This window comes from Geospiza fortis, unplaced genomic scaffold (genome assembly GCF_000277835.1).
Source record: "Geospiza fortis unplaced genomic scaffold, GeoFor_1.0 scaffold23, whole genome shotgun sequence".
Taxonomy (NCBI): Eukaryota; Metazoa; Chordata; class Aves; order Passeriformes; family Thraupidae; genus Geospiza; species Geospiza fortis.
The window spans coordinates 1,080,162-1,101,518 of NW_005054303.1; the positions used below are offsets into that span (position 1 = coordinate 1,080,162).

The 21,357-nt window shown below is 42.5% G+C and overlaps 1 protein-coding gene across 1 annotated transcript in view; it reads right to left on the bottom strand.

Moving 5' to 3' along the window:
- Positions 1 to 21,357, bottom strand: part of ITPK1 (inositol-tetrakisphosphate 1-kinase) — a 140,564-nt gene that overhangs the window by 15,375 nt on the left and 103,832 nt on the right. Inside the window, exons 5-7 of the mRNA XM_031066173.1 lie at positions 5,588 to 5,686; positions 3,665 to 3,705; positions 16 to 181 (exon numbers count right to left, since the gene is read on the bottom strand). Coding sequence (XP_030922033.1) covers positions 16 to 181; positions 3,665 to 3,705; positions 5,588 to 5,686 — 306 coding nt within the window. The remainder of the gene's footprint in view (positions 1 to 15; positions 182 to 3,664; positions 3,706 to 5,587; positions 5,687 to 21,357) is intronic.

The following is a 21,357-nucleotide window of genomic DNA, read 5'->3' on the forward strand; positions in this document are numbered from 1 at the left end:
ATCAGTACAACATACCTGAGATCCCTGCAGAGAAGTTCTTTAAAGATGGTCTTTTCACCACGGTGTAAGATTCCCCGACCACAAAAACTTTGTAGAGCACAGCATTGTGGTTGATGAAGCTCTGAATGACACAGGGGGGGCGAACAGCTTTGAGGCCTTCTTGGTTGAAGATGATCGCCATCTGGAAACACACACATGTGGTTGTGCAAAAGGCTGGCAATAATTTCATGCTTACTCACACCTGACAAGCAAAAAGGGGAACATCTTGTTCTTTTTATTGTGTTTCATTTAACTGACACACAGCTCTGCAAACACTACTGGCAGTGAAGCTTTCATTTTCAATCAACATTTTCACAGCACTTTGCAATTCCATTTGCTGCCTTTAGCTGGGAAGTTACTGAAATTGCAGGTACAACAAAGAGATAAAACATCTGACCAACACAGACAACAAAGTCTGTATTGAATACAAGCCTGTATCATGAGAACAACAGAACGAACAGCTCTGTGCACTAACTACAAGAATTCTTCCCCAAGCTCTATTTCCCCGATTTGGTTGAGCCCAGTTACAGCAGACTAAGCACCAGGGCTTCACCCACACCATCAGAGGACATTTCTCAGACTCCAGTAGTTCTTACTGCTGACAAATGCTGGCCTATCAATTTTCCTGCTTGGTTTCACCCCATTACTCTAAACAGATAGTCCTCTTGAAGGCACTGGAATAAATATGCCGAAAAGGAAGGCATTTATTGGGCCCTATGAATGATCAAATAACTGTGCACATGCACAATAATTCAGTAGATTAACATTTTCTATGTTCAAGTCAATGTGTGCATTCAGTACCTACTTACAGCTGATACTGTTGCTGTCACTATTACACAGCACAGAGTGAATTTGTGAGTGGTAACAACCTGTGCAAGAAATTTCTTTAACAGACAGAATCATCCATCAAGATGATTCACAGCAACAACACTACACATCATTTGTCTCTTACTGGTGGCAAGAAACATTGTTCTCTCTCTCTCCTCTTGTGTGGACTGTTGGCATTATAGTGTCTGCAACACCACACTGGCAAGAACTGTGCTGTTCCTATAGTGTTCTCTTCCCCTATTAGTTAATTCATTTCCACAAATAAACATAAGATGAGCAGGTTCAGCCTATTTCAGAAGTGTGGAAAGCCAGAGTTTATCTTCTCAGCACAGCACTGACCATGACTATTGGAAGCTGTGTGAGGCCTCTGCTCTGCACAGCTCTGTGCTGGCAGCCCTGTGGACTAGCACAAGCCCATACAACCCATATAGCCCCTGTGGGGTGCCTTATGCCAGTTCACTGCCACGTCTCATGGCTTTTAACATGCATGAATAGAGTTACAAGAATTTGCTTGCAGGGTGCACTTGCTCTTTGTCATCTAGCACAGACCTGCTGTGTCTGGCAGTAACATGGGTACAATACTTGATATCATAATTTCCAAATAACATCTCTCATTATAAATGCAGAGCTCTTTTGAAGGCAAAACAAAACAATTGCACCAAGAATTTTTACTGACAATGTCCTTATAGAATTCAGTCTCGCAAAACATAGTGATTCTCTGCCTTTTCCTTCTTGTCTGCTCAAATGCTCAGAAAAAATTCTGGATACATTTCTTCAGGCTTTGGGTCTCTCATGGCAGCTTTACCAAAGGTTAGTTATGTTCTGACCTGCTGGCAGCCAGGAAGCACAACTTCCAGCCATCATCTCCGTTCCAGTTTAACAAATGGCGCTGGCAAACAGGGGGTCAAGTGCTGAGCTGCTGAGGCCACTGCTAGTGCAGAGGCCATGTGGAACTAGGGACACCACAGAAAGGGTGACACCAGCCCAGCTTAACAACAGCATGTACTCACATGAGAAAAATAGAGTCTGCCAGCCTCACCTGGTGAACTCATACACCAAACCCAAACTCATGCACCAAACTTAAACTCAAGCCTGAACTTCAGCTGCCCCTGTTAGCCAGTACTTGAACTTTCTTAAGAGCCATCTTATGAAGAAAAGCAGGTTTCTGGTTAGTGCTCTAATTTCCGTGTCAGCTCTGCATTGGAAATATATCCACAAGAAATGAAGTGATTTACCAAAAGCCAGACAAGGAGTCATTAACAAAACAGACAACAATTTCTTGCTTCTAGACATATGCTCCATCTTTTAGACAGATTGTGCTGTAAGCAGGTATTTATCCTATGCTTCCTTTGTAATTATTGACCGTAAGCAATTCCAAAACAGTCCCACTCTGATCATAGATATAGTTTTGGATCACTCCTGAGAACTCAGCAACTCCAAAAGTGACTACTGCTACTGCTATGTAAAGTACTATGCAAGACTTCAGGCTTTTTTCCAGGGGTCCTCCTAAGCTCTTGTCATAAGTTCCTGCGATAAAGTGCAGACCATGGCTGTATTTTGTTCTAATTTTTGCTCTGGCAGGAGGCTTAGATGTGTCTGCACAGTATGAAAGAAGATCAAAGAAAGATTCACTAAGGAAATAAAGTCCAAGCCTAATGGAACAAGTACTGAGAGGTTCATGCGTTTCAGTTTGCAGTTGCAGAGGAACTCTTGACAGAAAAATCAGCAGGAAAAGAGGAGTCCTAAATTCATTAACAATCCAGTACCCAAGCGTTCTCGTGAATGACAGCAAAAATTTATAGCAGCTGCTCCAACAAACTAACAGGACTGTCTGTTGGCTTGTGAAATAAGCCAAGGTAAAGCCTGCCTGAAAAATCTCACTGCATTTTTAAAAGGAAGTGCTGGTCAGTCAAGATTTCAGCCACAGCCATTCTGCTCATCTAGATTTACAATTTACTTGAGGGTCTTCAGCTCTCAGAGACATTGCAGCAATGTCTCGTAGGGCACGTTTCAAGAGCAGCAGGGAAACCTGGACTGATGGCCGCGTTGTTAACAAAGGAAGCCAGGAGTTAGGAGAGCCAGCAGCAAGGGCTGGATTCTCAAAACTGATCTGAAGTAAGCAGGAAGGCAGGAAGCACAAATGGAAAAGAACTAAAACAGTACTCAACTCACTTAAATTTAGAGGAAGCTAATCTCATAGGTAATGCACTCATTCCAGGAATATACAACCATTATAGCTGCAACTGCCTTACAGGAAGGCAGATAAGTTCTACCAGTCCTGTTCTCCCCACAGATCCCACTGTGTTATTACAACTGAACATTGCCTGGAAACCATCTCTATTTGCTACTCCCCTCCCCCTCAGGGAAAGGAGCCAGCTGCTCCATCTGAAGCACAAACCCACTTCTCATCTGTACCACATACATATTGGAAAAGTAACTTGCTGGGACAGAAACTTTATTTAGTGACCTCTTACCAAAGGAGTGACTGAAGATTTCTTGGACAAAGCTGACTGGAGATTACAAACTGCTAGAAACAACAATATGATAGAGGGTAGAAACTACTAAAAATAGCTTGCATGACAGGAGGTTCAAGTCGTATTTATCTTAATTTCAGATTTAAAAAAAATAATGCTGCAATTAAATATGAAGGGAGAGGTAGGGAAGAAAAGTTGTTTGGGCACAGCCCTCTTTCTACCCACTACAGGATTGGAAATCACCAGCCAAGCCACCACAGGGGGAGTGAGGGACAGGACACGACTGGAAGCAGGTGAATAATACTGCAAAAATTTTAACTCACCTCATGAGAGTTGGTTCCATGGGCCACTCTGGTTTTACAAACTAGGTAAATAAAAAAGAAAAGACAATTCACCAGTGAAACAGAATACACAAACCCTTTATAATCCTGTTTCCACCCACACATGCAAACACTGGAATCCACCAGACCAAGGCATTGACTGTAACAGACACCAGTGACAGTCTCTGCTTGAACAGAGTGTCCTCAATCACTGCAAAACTTGGCTTGCTCCAAGCTCTGCTCTCTCAGTTCCTCCCTGTAACTAAGGTGCAAGCACAGATCTTTATTAGGACTGGACAGAGCTGCAAAGCATCAGCTAAGAAGTTAGTACCAGTATTAGGATTGCCATCCTGTGTACTCAGAGAGCATTTTTACAACTATGTAATTTTTTTTCTGAGGCTAGAGCTACTTTACAGGTACCATAAAACACCACTTTCCTTAAAACAAAGGAACTGGGACACAGTCAAAAACAAGTTATTTCCCTACCTCCCTGTTGTCAGGGAAGAGCAGGAAATGTAACAGGCTGAACCAAACTAAGATATAACATATTTTTCACAGGCAACCATAGAGGAGGACAGAAAAAGGCAGAAAGCCTGGCAGTTTTTCTTTCTCTTTCACATTTATCTGCTCTGTATATCCTGATTCTTACCTCCATCTTGATTAAGAGGACAAGTAAAACCAGTTAGAGGAAAGAAACAAAAGGCTTCTTCTACTATGAGGCCAGAGAGGAGCTGAAGACTCTAGGGCTCACACAGTGACTAGGGCTGATGTTACTTATGTGTTAAGGAGAGGAGATGAAATCTTGCAAGTAGTGAGAGGGTGGATAGGACAAGACTTTTTTGCAGGTTGTTGGAAGGCAAGAGGACAAGGAGCTATGAAAGTGAGATAACCTGCACTAGAATTCAAAATAACTTGGTGACTTGAAATTTCACAAAATGGTTTATGATGTCTCACAGACATGTGCTCTGGAGAGCTGGGCCATTTTAAAGAAAAAATAAAAACAGAGACAGGAAAATGAAAAAACACTTCCAGAATATAAAGGTATATTAATTTTCAGTGCTATTTTGTAATTTCATCATCATTTAGTGGGTTTGATTCAGACCTCCTAAATATATGCTTCTGACTACTGAGACTAGTGTGTCTGCATTGAGGGCACAATGGGAAGATGAGGGCAAAGCCATTCATGAGATTTAAAGTACTGCTTCACAAGCTATCTTCAGGAGACCTGCCTCATTTGGGAGAGCGATGGCAGGGAGGGCAAAACATGCTTTTTCCACACAACTTTACCTCTGAACCTTTAAATGAGGCAAGCAGCAAGGGAACAAACACCGACTAACGATCCTGCTCACTTTATACTGCAAGGAATCAAATAAAGGAACCAATTAAAGCACAAGCCCTGCAATGAAAATTGCTACAAAGCACAAACAGTTCAAAGCAGCTGTTTGAGCTCTGGGTCCTTGGAGTCTGTTATCTGTGTTAACCCTCTTTCTTTTACCCTCTAAGATTATATTTGTACCCTGGACCAGGGAAAGGGAGAGATAGGTGGAAAAAGAGGATAATCAGCAAGGCAGTGATTTTCTGAAGAAAAATAATGAAAGCAGCTGGCAGGAGAAACATCTTGCACAAGTTCAGGGCAAGAGGCTAACTTTGTTAGAACTATTAGCATTTCCCAGGAATGCATGTTTACTGTAGCGAGGTGCTGAAAGTAAGGAACATCAACAAAAGGCAAAGTAAAAGCTGATAGGGAGAGGGTTTGTTCCACATTCCAAGCAGACTGCCTCAGAGCATTTGTTTCAGGAAAGTTTTAATATCTTGACACTTCTGGCAATGAAACCCACACTCCTACAATGTTGGCTATGTTTTGGGGGGTGCATGTGGAGTGTTTAGAACCTACCAGAAGCACCAAAGAAAAGCTCATGTACATACTGAATGGGAATGCCAGTCCATTCTTCTCTATAAGCTTCAAGGTATCTTCTCCACAGGCACTTGTCAGCTCCATAAAGGGTGGTGAACAGATCCTCTCATCTGCAAGAAAATAAAAAGACTCAATTGAAGATGAGGGGTTTAGGTCCTCAGCTGCATCATTACCAGCTCTCTCCATACTAACTGCCTCTTAATAGTCAGCTTATATTAAAGCACCCAAACGGACTGTAAGCCAGGCCTGAATTTGGGTTTCTGGAAATATTTTAGAAGATGAAAGGCTCAATTTTCATGCAATCTAAATGGCAATATAAAGCCAGTATTTTCACAGGCAGTAAAAATGATCACCTGCTTAGGAATACACATGACTTAGCCAGTGAGGTGAAAAGCAACTGGGATCTTTTTATGCCTTGAAGCATAATTTTCTGAAGCATTTTACAAGAAACAGAATGGTCTGCAAATGTGACTAGAATAGGCAGTCTCACAAAGCCATATGTCCTGTAGGGCTCCTCAGGTGGCAGATTCCAGTGTGTATTTACTTCAGGCAAGGTGCCAGAACATTCTGCTGTTCTCTGGGACAGTTCTGTCATGAAAGCAGTGTTCATTTGGTCTGGCAAAGCCAACCAGAGCACTGCTGAGACACCACCATGTTAAAACTGCTCAGCAACTTCTGGGAAAAGAGAAAAATCATGGGAACCATGGTAAAATTTAATGGAGCAGGTCTGCTCCAGAGTGTTTCTGCCAATGCTGTGCTTGTTCACATGGGGCTATGGGAAGGCTGGAGTCAAAAACCAGCCCTCTTAGTGACTCGGTAAGTTGACTTGCTCTAGGATGCACCTCCTGTTCACTGCAGGAGAACTGAGATTCCCCTGAGAATGCAGCAGGAAAGGCAGAAACCACTGTAGGACTCATGGGACTTGGACATAAATCGCTTAAGAGGGCTGGGTTGCAATCTGAAGTGTAGAGAGAACTCTCAGCCATAGCTTTGAGACAGGTCAGCAGGGGCCCAGGTTTTCAGACAAGCTGTGTGCACGTTGACAACATTGACTAAGTCAAATCAAAGACATCACACAAGTATGAATGACTATTTAAATTACCTCCTCAGTGAGCACAGCCTTAAAAAAGTACTACTTTAATGGAGTTTGAGCTGTGGCCAGGTTAACTTCCGAGCCACAAATGAGTAATAACTTGAGTTAGCTGCACAGCACTGAACACAATTCAGAACGGGTCTGCCAAGACTTCTTCGCTTTTCAGACTTATTTCAAGAGAAAAAGGATGACACCTTCCTCCAAAAAGCAACTGGAGACAAGCACAAATGGTGGGAGCAAGTGCATCTGGCAAACTCAAGTCACAGTTTATATAAACCAGCAACTTGTCTTGAAAATAAGCAAAGCATGGCTAAATTGAAACAAGTGGAGGCCATGGTGTGCAGATGGTGAAGAAACTGAAAAGTACATGTGAACTAAAACCCCAGCAAAGCTAAACATAACTCTGAGACAGACATGCATTCAGAAATCACTTTATAAACATTGTTTAGATTAATACTTTTCACTTAATTGTTAGTATATATGTAAAGAAAACTGAATCACTGAAAGTAACAGAGATGCAAAACTCTCTGTATTCTGGTACACATATCTCAATACATCCCAAAACTTTTGGAATATCTGAGAACTCTGTTAATTAGCAGTGTTGTTACTACAAGAAGTTTTCTGAGAAAAGGCTATTTTCATAGATTCTAAAAGGAGCAGAAAGATTGATGCTTTGAGGTCAGCCTCTACAAAAGTAAATGAAACATTCCAGATTTCAAAGCTTTCAATTTGCTGACATGAAAACAGAAAGCAGCATCCAAAAGTGACAGGTACTGTAATATTTACAAGACTTTGCCAGAGTGAAAGTTCCTTAGTTGGATGAATTTGGGGAATAAGATTTAGTTTACAGATACTTGGGAACAACTTTGGCTTGGCAGCTCTCCCACCCACATGCTTAAGGCTCACAAATAACTTTGCCTTCAGAGTGCAGATGCAGAGGAATGCTTGGTTCCATCTCGCTTCCCTCTGTTTCCCTCTCATGCAAACAGGAAAGGGAGACAGGGAGGATTCAGTGCTCCTGCTGACTACATGACACTTGCATGGGGAGATGAAGGAAGGGACAAGCAGTAATTTCTTTGACATGTACTTAGAAAGGACCACCTGGATCAACAAAAAGTAGCAAAGAAGACTCTTAGCATCTCAAAGTGCTCCTGCTGACTTTGCATAGCACTGGCACTTTCTCTAGCAAGAAGGCAATTCTAGCCCACTGAAACCTCTAAAACAGATCATAAATTCACAGCCAGACCTGAGGACAAATAAATCCTCATCACTCAACCCAAGATTTAAATAGAGCCTACAGCTAGAAAAATGCTGCTCTGAGTTTAGCTGCACACACTGAAATTCTAAAGATAGCTGCAGGTTAAAATAAAAAGTCCTCCAGCAATCATCCTCTCCTCCTTCCCAGGGTAGCAAACACATGCTAAAGCTTTCTCTCATCATCCAGCTCCTGCTATCAGAGTGACATCAGCCTCTGCACACCTTCTCTGCACTGAGGTCCATGACAGACCTCACTCAATGCCTGAGAGTCAATTCAATTCAGCTGGAACTACACCATGGACCCACACAGTGCAAATGACCCCTTGTGGTACACTGAGCCTTCCCTCCCCTCCTGCTGAGTAAGCTGCTTTAGCGTGGACTTCCTGAGCTTTGGTCAGGTGCTGGACTCTTGGCACTGACACCATTTCTTTGCAAACCAGCAGCAACAGGACACCATGGGAAACCGTTGCCAAAAAGAACAACAGTAAATACACACAAACAAGCAAACATAGCAGTCAAGAGATGAGAAGGGCATCATGATTCTGGCTCCACTGCTGCCCCTTTGTATTGATGCTCCAGCCTAACACTCCAGTCTAAAACCAAGCACTATTCTCACTTGCGCCTGAGAGCCCTAGAACAAAGCACTTTAATAAAAGCAGTCTGAGAACTACTACAGCATGAGGCCACAGCCATGTCACCCCTCCTGTGCAGCTGCACTGGCCATACACCCCTAGCAGAAGTGACTCTGTCAGGACACAGACCTGATGCAACCCAGAACCTGTGCACAGAGCTGATGCTGCTGTTTTTCTACCGTCAGTACTCAGCTCTGTGCTGTGCTGCTGAGTGGAAGAGTCCTCTTCTAAAACATCAAGTTTGGAAAAAACTCTGCCTCATCTTCCACCCTTGGCTACACACAAGTGACATTAAATCCCAAGAGATTATTACGTATGCAGTTTCTGATCTTTTCACTTTGGATCTGAAACTAAAAATCAGGCACTTCCTCCCTCCCTTTGGGCGCATACACTGCATCACACAATAAGCAGATGACCACAATTAACCCTATCTCCCTTCATGCAGCCTGTGCTGGACCAAAGATTTCAACAGGAAAAGTCTGTCCCTAAGTCTACAGACTGTTAAGATTCTGTACATTGCTACAGGGTACATTTAGAGAATAGTATTTCTTTATTTTCTAAGCACCTGGTTGTCTCTGAGAGTCCTGTCTTTGAAATATGGCCACGACTCCAGGTGAACATTGTCAGGCCCAGAAGTGCCAATTTAACAGCAACAAGGAAAGATTCTTTAGATCAGAATGTCCAGCTTTCACTCCAGACAAGTACTAAAAGTATCTGTAGCACTTTTGTTGTTAAAAACAACATATTATAATTAAATTTAAAAGTCAAAATTCTGTCACTCTGTTCCTCCCACGTCTTCGTCCTCATTTTTATTGCATGCCTTAGCACAAACTTTGTGGTATCTGTTTTCTGTATTTGCCTTTAGATATTCTCCCTTTTCTTCAAGATTGTTTGATCTCAGGGGGAGTTCTCTCTCTCTCCCTTCTTTCTTACTTTCTGTATTTTTTCTCATTCCCATCCCCATCTCTAATCCAGGCTGTTCATTTTTCAACCATTATTTCTGTTCTTTCAGTGCTACCTACACTTTTTCCCTCCATCACCTCTGAATGGAGCTCGTGGCTGGAGCGACCACATTCATTGCAAAGCACAAGGGGAGTATTTGCAGTGGGACACCTGAGGACAGCAAGGAAGCTGGCACTCACAGGTCACAGGTGACAGGCAGCCGTCACAGCACCAGGGCACTCAGCCCTGGCACACCCTGCTGTGGGGTGAGCTTTGTCAGAGTGCTGTTCCATTCCCATGGAGCAACAACATTGTTATGAGGGTTTGTCTGATGAGGGCCAGTTTACAGGATGAGTAACACAGCAAACCAACAACAGAGAGGTGAAAGAGCACTCAAACCAGGGTGTCAGTGCCAGGAGGGGATTACTGCAGATGAAATTCAACAATAGTGACAGAAGAAATGGGATGTGAAGATGGGGAAGATGCACACTGAAAACTGGCTGGGGAAAAGTGTTTTCTGGCAGTGAGAATTGGTGGAATTCTTTGTGCTCAGGACTTGCTTTAGTAGGAGATGCTGAGTAATGCTTCTCTACTCAGGGCACCCTGGTGGCCTGCAGACAGCCTGCCAAACAGTCATGGATACCCAAACCCCCAGGAGAAGGCACAAGGGGCCAAACACTCAACACACACTCCCATCCAGTAGCCAGGCAAAATGGATAGAGGAAAAAGAAGAGTAATACATGGTTGTTCCCAGCTGAACCAAGTCTTAAAAATAAATTGAAAGCACTGGGACAGGACTGTATAAGACAGTCCTGGGATGGTTTCTGATAAGGATAAATATCTTACATAAAAGTTACCTTATATAAAAGTTTGAGAAGTACCACCAAAGTGGACAGCTGTGGAAAAAAATAAACCATAAGAGAAGACAAATCTATTCAGATTTCTTTGGTCCTTATGATTTTGGACAGGTAAGAAAGCAGATAATAGATTACAGATCCAATGCCCTGCATTCATAGACCAACAAACTGTATTTCCTTATCTTCAGAAAAGGAGTTTAAAGAGAATTTATAGTCATCTGTAAGAATAGCTCAAAACCTCTCTAGAAAAGAAATACAATGGGAAAGCCACTGCCTATTAAGTTTCAGATCTACTGTCTAAACATGTTTCCCTACCTCATAATTCACCTTCCTTCACCACCTAGCCTAGGGATTAGGAAGTGCAGCAGACAGGCTGAAAGAAAGAGTATTCATTCTCAGCACCACCAACCTCTCTCCACAAAACCACAATGCAGTCAACAAACACAGTCGAACTCTGAACTTCCATTTATGAAGTGGGGAGAAGGCTTTATCTCCCTTTGGCCAGGCAGGGCTTTATGGAGCTAGTTAAAGGAGTTCCAGGAAAAAGACTTTTTGATGCTACTGGGGTCATTACAGCAGCTGAACAAACTACCTGTTAGAAGCTTCAGTCTGAGCATCATCAACCAAAATCCTGAGAGTGTTACTGGAAAAACATAAACCAGAAGGTGTTTACTGATGAATATCATATCTTTTGCCCAGGCTCAATACTCATTATTAGCAGTGCCTTCTTTGTTTACACACAGAAGGTAAAGATGCACCAAATGAGGGATGTGCTGAGGACAGGGAAAGGTAAAAGAAGCTGGTACAGTGAATTGTGAAACAGGTGGAAGGAAGATGCAGTTTGTCAAAGGAGCACAAGAGGAGGCCTGGAGTCCCCCAGGTGTGCAACAGACTTGGCACACCTTAATTCTGCTTTCCAAGTCCAAAAGGAGCACAGCTTGTGCCTGAGTTGCTCTCTGTGCCTGGAAAGGTTGTCACTATTATTCCTGAAAAGACTGGGTACATGAACTCCACATCACACATTGCAGTATGCAGCAAAATTACAAAGCTGCTTTGAAAAGTGCTTAACACTCTTAAGAAAAGCATAAAACCATCCATGTCAAAATCAGGACTAGCTCATCATCTAACACTCATAGAGCAAAAGTTAAGCCTTAAACTATCAGAAAGATTTACAGCAGATGGGAACAAACTCTAAACTTCCTACTTTGTTGAGAAAAGCCACTCTTTAATAGAATAGTTTGCACTGGGATTTGAAAACATTTAAGACTCATTAAAAATAAATATATTTTCAGTAAACTGTGCTTCACTGTAGCTTCCATCAGCTTGGGGCACTCTGCTCCTGTGGGAATAGAGAGGATACACAGCCAGGGCAATGTCTTTTCCTCCTAATACAATAACGGGAGGAAATCTGAATTTCCAGCTCACCCCTGCCAACTGAGTTCATTCTCAACCAAAAAACCCAACCACACAGAGAAGCTGGCAAGGTTTTTTTAAGCATGCAGCTGAATCTTATCTCAAAGGTATTGTAAATCACTGCATGACAGAGTGTTTTACCCTTTGAATCCCTTTATTGACTGTACACTTATAGCTTTGGACTGTAACTTCTGCTAGGGTCAAAAGTTGCTACATCAAGGAGTCAGTCAAGCAAAGCCAACCCCAACTTTACAGCAGCCCAGTTCCTGTGAACTGGAAGAACCCCTTCTTCACTCCTCCCTCTAGTAGATAATTTTTCAGTTGAAGCTTCATAATCCTAAAAGCTTTATTCATAAACCCCACAACTTTCACAGGTTTATTTCAGCACTTTTGTGCTGTATTAAAGATAGTCTCAAGTTGTTTTCTCTTCCCCTCAGAAATGCATGTGCATGATGAATATTGCCAGAACAGATTTAGTTCAAACATATGTTGATCTATACTCATCACTGAAAAAACCAACGCATGTATGAATATCCATGTGTTTGCATCTCACTCTCTAAGTCTCTGAGGGGAAAATTCCAGCGTTAAGGGTAAAATAGCTGCATCTGGGGAGCATTTGGCAACACATTCCAAAAACACAAGAGGGCAGAGCAGACTCAGCTTTGAGGGCACAACTTCAAGCTTAACCTAGCTTGACATACAAGAACTGCACACCGAATATCTGTGTTAAATGGAACATCTGCAGAGCAACAGTCTTGGGTTTTAAAAAAGTGGTGATTTTGAAGCATCTGGGCAGCGAGTGAGGACATCTCAGAACTGAATATAAATATGAAACTATTCAAAAAAATTCACAACACCTTTTCATTTCCATGCAATTTAGGAGTGCTAATTATGGGGTTTGAATATGATGAAATCAGCACAGACTAAAGAGAAAGTATAAACCATAAAGAAGAAATAAAGGCAAAGGTCACAGTAAAGCCAGCCTGATGGACTTTTTTCTCCCAGATGAACTCTTCCTCAGAGACAGCCATTTCACAAAGCTCTGGTCTGTATCAGATCCTCCTTCATTTTTTAGCTCTAGACTTTCATCTTATGCCCACTTTCCTTAATGAGCAGAATCCTTCTGATTCCAAGGAAGGAATTCACGTCATCCTGTGGGTGCTCAGGCTGAAAGAGGCAGGTTTTGCAGAAAAGCATTCTGCTCACTTGTGCTGATGGAGCCTCACAGGCACCCAACAGTAGAGCAGCACAGCTACAGATGTGCCTTCAGTTAAAACAGACCTGTGGTGAAACACAGTCATTGACTCAGCCTGATAAAGCGTGCTCACAACCATGTAACAATCCAAGTGAATTATTCTCATTCAGGAGTAAAGGCTGGGAGATGGGTGTTCATCAGCAAATAGTCTCATTTTTCAGCAGGTAAAAGGGGTTACCCACCACCCTGCAAATGCAGTTGAATTTAAAAAACCAAGCACACCTCACCACAGAAAAAGGAGGCAAATGAACTAGCTGTCCAGGAGAAGGACATAAACCTTCTGGTGCTTCTTAGGCTCTCTGTAGATAAGAGTATTAGACAAAACTCTCTTATAAGTAATGAAGAAGAGTGGAAAAAACCTGCTAGAACAGTTTTTGTTGAAACAATAACATTTATTCCTTATAGCATTGAACCTGTACCAGAACTTGGGAACTCATTTTACAGGCAGGAGTGTTTCCAATGTTAGAGAAATAATGAAAGCAATTTTCCTCATCAAGGAAAGAAATGAAAGGGATTATTTGGCAAATGCAAAGAAGTCTTTTCTGCATTTTTACCCCAATAATGTTCTGCTCAGAACACTGGTATTGAATGTGTTGCTATCTGCAAAACCCCAAAGGCATTTCAAGAAGACAGACTATGCAAAACACACTCTGCATGTCTGCTCTACATTAAAATGCAAATGTCAGATTCTGTGTGAATACCTGAACCCTGATTAAAACCACCTCAACTGTCTCTAAACAATAATATGTATCTGCTGTTTTGTATGCTTACCTGTGTATTTTGAATACAGGAATTATACTTAGCATTGCCATTTTCAAGTGGCAAATGTGCCCCATTTTAGTATTCTTACCAACACAGACAACCCCATTGTGTAAAATGATAAAGGAATCTCAGAACCAAGTGCCAGTGTCCAAATGCAACCTTTTCCCATGAAATACAGAAGGTATATAATGGCCAAATGCAGGATTTTTTATGCTTCCTCTCCCAAATACTGAGATAAGACATTTCTTAGACTAGTACAAAAGAATTTCCAAGCTGAATTTCTACTTGCAAACTACACAGCTCCAGGACAGGAGCTGTTGGGATGTTGATTTGCATCCCCCTGGCCTAGATGGTGGATAGGAAGAGACAGTGGTGTGCACTTCCCTGTACACACCTTGTACACACCTGATTCACATGAGAAATTGATGGCAGAGAGAGCACCAGTTTTCTCCATATAATGCTCATCAGATGCTCATCATTCCCAGGAATCTAAGGTAAGCTGTGAAGACCCAATGCTGAACTCCTTACTAAATTTATTTGTATGTAACTCTACTTACTTTAACCAATTAGTTCCTCTCAGTTGAAGAATCAGTCTTTCCTTATATTATACAGAGTACATTGTCTAATAAAATAGAAAATGCATTCATGGCAGGGGCCATGATGGCAGACCTGATGTAGGCAGCTTTTTCTTGTCTGTGGTGGAGTTCATTTGAAGATATTAGAGTACCTAGATGAGCAGAGTCCACTGAAGCTCTTTATATCTCTAATCTAAGAGGGTTGATGGCCCTTAACCAGATCAGTTTAATGGGCTTTTGGAAGATAAATCCTGGGAGATAGTACACAATGCATGTCCCAGGCTTTCAGCAAACACCACTTCCAATCTACACATGCTGTGTCAGAGGCAAAGCAGCAGCCCACAATAAGTGCAAAATACTGATAAAATTCCCTCCAAGGCAGAGGTATCCCAGGGACACTGGAAGGGACTCTGACAGTGTCACTCAATGCTTAGTTCAAGCCCCCATGGCATAGCAAGATTCCTGCAGCACCTGTGCCCCAGCTTGAGCCAGAGAGGAACAGGAACTTTGGCTCCTGTTCCAAACCATACCAGCAATGACAGAGGAAATGTGAATAAATACTTACCTTTTATTACTTTACCAGCCCCTATGTATGTGAACACAAAGTTAGTGCAAGAGTTTACAAACAGATCTAGAAAACACAGGAAGATCTTGGGATAACACTGAATAACAGGAAAGGCACGTTGCTGTTACTGCACCTGAGCAGGGCTGACAGCCAGACTGTGCCAAGGTACCTCCTGTCACCTGTGCTGGGAGGCCATCTCCGTGCTTTGAGGCCAAACATTTGCCAGAGATTTGGTGACCACTGATTTCATTTGAGCTCCTTTATGTAAAGCACCCACTTAAAGCACGACTACACAACTGCAATAACTGCAATGCATTTCTTCCCGTGCCACGAGTGAAATGTAACAATGTGGCATTTCAATAACAACAGTGGAAAGAACTGTTTGCAGATACCTAAGCAGAGACTTAACTATCAACTCAACAGCACAAGGAAATGATCACGGTCCTAAGTTTGTAGGTAACGTGGGAAACAAGAAGCTAATGCCCTTCTCTAATACCGTCCTTGCATAGGTTAGCAAACTTCTCTAATGCATGTGGGACTTCTACACTGCTCACCATCCAGAGCTTGCACTTTGTGCCATGGAAGGAACAAACTCAAATGAACAGGCTTTTTATTCAGAAACATTCTGTATTTTCAATTGAACATCATATAGACAACCCTGCAGCACTCTGGAAAAATGCAACTGAAGCACTGGTTCTGGCCTTAAAGGATTCTGCTCTGCACTTGTTTGCAATGCTTTAAACTGGAGTAGGGCACACCAACCAAGGCTGCTGCCTACTACAGAGACTGGTACAATTTGATGGGTTTTTCCCAAGTGAGGTGGATTGAGCCCACTCCAAATCAATGAGAAAAAATAGCCGCTGATACAAACAAGCTATGAGTATTTTAAACATCAGAAAGAAAACAACCTATCTACATGGGAAAGCTTTGTTAGTGTATATTTTTCTGTTCTAATTATGTTAGTATAACTATAGCAAAGGAATGCACACACACCATGTTGTTTACATTGGATTCGTTTCTGTTGCTAAAGTTTCAGACAGCCCTGTAAATATTAAGCTATTAGAGAGTGTCCAAAGGAGGGCAATGAGGACAGTGAAGGGCTTTGAGGGGAAGTTGTATGAGGAGTGGCTGAGGTCAGTTCAGCCTGGTCTGTTCAGCCTGGAGGAGACTGAGGGGAGACCCCACTGCAGTTACAGTTTCCTCCTGAAGGCAAGAGGAGAGGCAGACACTGATCTCCTCTCTCTTGTGACCAGTGACAGGATTCAGGGAAGGGCCTGAAGTTGTGCCAGGACAGGTTTAGGATGGATATTAGAAAAAGGTTTTCACCCAGTATGGCTGAACACTGGAACAGGCTCTCCAGGGAAGTGGTCACAGCACCAAGCCTGAGAGAATTCAAGAAGTGTTTGGACAATGCTCTCAAGCACCTAATGTGACTGACTCTTGAGGATGGTGCTGTGCCATCAAGTTGGACTCAATGATCCTTACGGGTCCCTTCCAACTCAGCATAATCTGTGATCTTTTTCCACAAACAACTGCAAAGTACTCTGGGTAGATATCCCACAACAGATTACAACACTCATCAAAACACTTGGCAACACCTGTGAGAAACTATTGGGAGGCAAGGACCAGCAGTCCTTACCTACTATCCTGAACCCATGTTGGTGTAGGAAGCTGACGCTATTTCCTTGCTGCTGACAGGCTGCCAGGAGAAAATCTTGCATTGCATGATTCTCTCTGGCATCATGGAGAAGAAGTAGTGGCTGCTGAACTGGAAGGGGCATGTGCCCAAGCTTGGTATTTTTGGTGATGTCATCTGCTAAGATGCCAAACTTCCAGCAGAACCCAGGACAAAGTGGTTTCTATTTCTATTTTCTCTGGCACTGTAAGACTAGGTCTTTGGCTGCATCTTTGGTGCAGCGTCTGTGTCCCTGGTTCGACACTGGGCACATCAAGCAGCTAGCACCAGCCAGAAGCCATTTATTCCATGAAAACCTCAGTGCTTCAAAGCAGCAATTCCAGCACTTAATCTCCTTCAATAACATCTGGGAGGGAGAGAGACAGCAATAAAAATGCTGAGGGAGGAAAGACAACTCCACAGAATGGAGTCTTTGACTGATGTCCCAGCACACATGGCAGGACAAGGAGCCTCCTGAGCCTGGCTATGAGCTCCCAAAAGTCGTCTGCCACTGAATAATCATGACAGAAAGGGGACTTCATCTCACATGGCTCCAGCCAACTTGTTTCTGCAAGCCGTCTGTGTACCAGCAAAGCCAATGGAAACAGGCATATTTGGGCAGTGATTTTACTTTATACATTCAGCAGTTTCAAACTAGTAACTTCTGGACAAATCCATCTCTACCCACTGTTTGTAAACTCCTAGTACTGCACACATATGTAAATTTAAGCTAGACAGTGTGAAATACAATAAACTGCCCTTTGCTGCCAGACAATTGCCTTCACAAGAACGGCTGCTGCAAAGTAATCTTCCTGTTTTTCTGAAATGTGCATTCCTGTCTTGCAGGGAACAATGCTGACCTGTACAGTCTGAATACACAAAGAAATACCTATCATTTTCTGGCTTCAGTTACTACACTGACTCCTGATTCATGAACTTGCTACTACCTCCTGTCAAGTATGACAGCAAGGGTGGAAGAGATGTCCACGTGCAGAAACACCCTGAAAGCAAGTCCAGAAAAGACAGGTAACTTCTGGCTGATTTCACAGAATCACAGAATGGCTTGGGTTGGAAGGGGTCAAATATGGATGGATTGAAGAAAACGGAGGTATAGCACAGCCACAGACTGGATCATTTAGAAAACATGAGCTGAGTGAGTGCAGGCAGCTGTGTAGGAGCCTCTTCAAAATGCTGGTGAACTATCCCAAATTCCCTAGATGTCCTGCATCTACACCAAGGAATATAGGGGATGCAGACTCCTAGGTCAGACTATATTATATCCATCCCTTAGCTGTCCAACACAAAGGGGGCTGTGATCCCTGTAATTTGGTAAAACAAGGATTTTCCCTTTCACAACAGCCGGTGACAGGACACATGACAGTGACTCAAAGACAGAAGATGCCTTGAGCCACACAGACACATCCGTGTAAAAAACAACACCATCACTTGTGGCTCAGAGTATCTGTGAGATCAGGGAAAAGTTCCCCATGTCTTGTGTCAATTCCCAGTATTCAACAAATCCTTTCCCAAAGGAAAAGGAATGTCCTGTGTTTTCCAAAAATGCACTTCTTTGAGAAGTAAATAGTTGCAAAAACTTGATTTGTACCTGCTGTCTTCCACTTTTTTTGTGGTTGTCAATGCTGCAAAGATATGTCAAAATCCTATGCTCTACAATGTATGTCCTGCACAAAATAATTTATATCACAGGCTAAACTCTATTCTTAATCATGTTGTAATCAAAAAAGTTTTAAAGACTACCCAGTCAGAAGAATGCTGGATTCATACCATACCAGTTATAGGATCTGAACTCTGCTCTGTAGGTGGATTAGAAAGTTATGGAAAGAACTAAATTCTTGGCTAATTTTCAAGAGGAGAAACATTGCTAAGCTCAACAAGTTAGACAGTTCTCAGCATGACCCATCATGGTTTGTATAAAAAGTCTCTGATTTAGTAGGAATGCTATTTCCTTTCTATCTGATCTATTTAATGACCTTTTTCCAGGCTTTGGGAATCTGGGTACTCATTTTCTTTTTGACAGACTGAAAATGCTGTAACACCGTCAGGGCAACAGAAGACATTGAGACAGAACACTTTCAAAATGAGTAACATACCTGTAGATCTGGGAAAGCTAAATACTCTTACTTTACTAATACTAAAGGGCAATTAGTAGATTTCTGAGACATGCAGTCATGTCTTTCAGTCAAAACTTTACTATCTGCTTAATAGATGAAAATAATTAGCTTGTATTTGCAAAGATTAAAAAAAATCAACACAGTATATACTAAGATTCGACTTTTCAACTAGCTAAATGCAGATGAAAGGATGCTTAGAAAAAAATCCAGGCTGCTATCATTGATGTACATTTTATTTATACAAGCCTCTTCAAATACACAAGGTTCCATAAGCATCCAAGATTCTTCCTTCATTCCTGGGCTATCCAATAGCAGTTTCATTTTACTGCCAGGGAAGCTGAAGCAGACCCTCAGTGAACCAATAGAAGTTTTGTTGGTAGGCTCACTTGGACCATACCTGCAATTGTCTCATGCTGTCATACAGCATTCCTTGTTTGGAGATATTTCCCTTTTTACAAAGGCAGCACTCATCACCAATCCATTTTACAGCACTGACAGCAAGAGACAAAACCCTAGAAGGGCTCATGAAGAGACAGCCTGTGGGCAGGGGTGGAAAACCTCATCTTCTGTGCCTGACTCTATCTGAACCAAGAACTTAATCAGTGCTGGGTCTGCTCTGGGTCACCAGCCACTTGCAATGCAGCAGCTGAACAATGTTTGTTGAAGCATTTAAATACAGAGATAGGAAACAAAGATGCAAAAATATTGAAGTCAAAAAGTGTAGTGGAAAAGTTTATAAAAGCTATGAACATAACATAGAGTATAAGCATTTTAGTTTATTCCAATAATGTAGATTGTGATCCCAAATAACATTAGGATTTGAAAAGATACATAATACAGACACATAGCTGGAGCTTTATGTGAGATTTTCCTTTTGTGTCTGGAAGCTCATATCCCTGTCCATTTGCTGGGTTTCATCTTAGTGCTCTTGCACTGCTGTGATGAATAGTGATTGCTTGTTTTGGTCACTGTGCCCATGGATGATTTTATGTAAGTGTAAGCTGTGCCACCAGCACCATGCAGGTGTCCAAATGTGCTCATTTCTGTAGGGCCTCTCAAAACAAGGATCTGCACATCAGTGCTCAAAGAAGTTCAGAAACAAGGAGGACAGGCTGTACAAACACATCAGTTCTCTGAGGTGGAGAGGCTGCTCTTCCTGACTTGAACTCACATTTGGAGAACATGAAATTATGCAGAGGACTTCTGAGACCACGAATGTGCCCTGACAAGAACATTTCCACTTTCCTTCCTCTTTCCCCGAGGCCAGCACTGGTGCCATTTTTTAGAAAAAGCCTGAGTACCAGGTATTAGGCAGCAAAGCACTGCACACACATCTTTTCTGGATAATTTGCTCACATTACCAGAGAAGAGGACAACAGAAGACATTAGGCCACTGCGGACAAGGTGCTGTAAAATTCAACACTTGTGTTAAAATGCAGGAACAACGTACCTTTGGTGTCTTAGGGAACAACCTTCAAAATCTGACCTCAGCAGCTTTTCTCTGACATGAATGTGGAGGAGGATGCTGTTATTTCTCAGTGCTGCTGAGTTCAGCTCAGCAAGAAGGGGAAAGCACTCAGGAAGGAATGCTCTGTTTTCCCAAACAAGGACATGTTAGCACCCTACCAGGACACTAATCCAGGCAGTACCAGCATTTGTTTTGTTCCAGTAAATCTGACTATTAGTCACATCTATGTACTGTCTGCAGCAGCCAAATGCTGCAGTGAGACACAGGGAACTTGTGCAGGCAATTCCAGAAACACATTCATCCTGCACCAAAATACAATATACTGTCAGTTAAAGGAGGGGATTCTCACTCCAAGACTAGGGGTGACATTTTGTCTCCAAATATGTACTCAGAGTCAGAGGTGACATAGGACCTGAAAACAGTCAGGAATGTACCACAGTTCAGTCTCACAACATGTTTGTCCTTGAAAACTCTTAGTCTTAGCAGAACAAGAAGAGGAAATGCCCTGAGGACTCCTTGAAACGTCTCCACAGGAAGAGATGTTGCAAGTATCAATTATACCGTGTAACTGAAAAAGGGGGGAAAAACACAAAAGTGTGTTCAGAACTAGAAAACCACAGCAGGTGTCAATATTTTCCATATTTTCTTCAGGCATGTAATATCAACACTTCAAGCTTCTCCATTAAGTGTTTAATTATAGTCTCCTTAGGTTCCTTAGGAACTTTCTGCACAGCATACAGCAGAGTACAAAAGCAGGGGAATTGGGAGATTTGGTGCTTTACTAACAGGGGAAGCAGAGAACACAGCGAGTGTCTTGTGAGAATAAGATGATCACGCCTTGTGTAATGCTGTGAAGGGACACCTGTGACCCTGACACTGGCTGGGCTTTTGAACGTGCCAGGGAGCCACATCCAGCACGACAGGAGAGCAGCCAGGAGCGCAGGGCAGTAAGCCTACCTCACTCATGCAAAAACCTGTCACTACTGCTATTTGATTTTGCAGATTGCTTTCATACAAATACACAGAACAGGGACGCCTCCTGTCTGCTCTGTTCACCTGAGAGCAACAGCTCCTGTCCTTCCAGGCAGGAACAGGCAGTTGTGAACAGAGAGGAAATGAAGTCTAAGAGAACTCCTACCCTGCTGAGCTCACAGC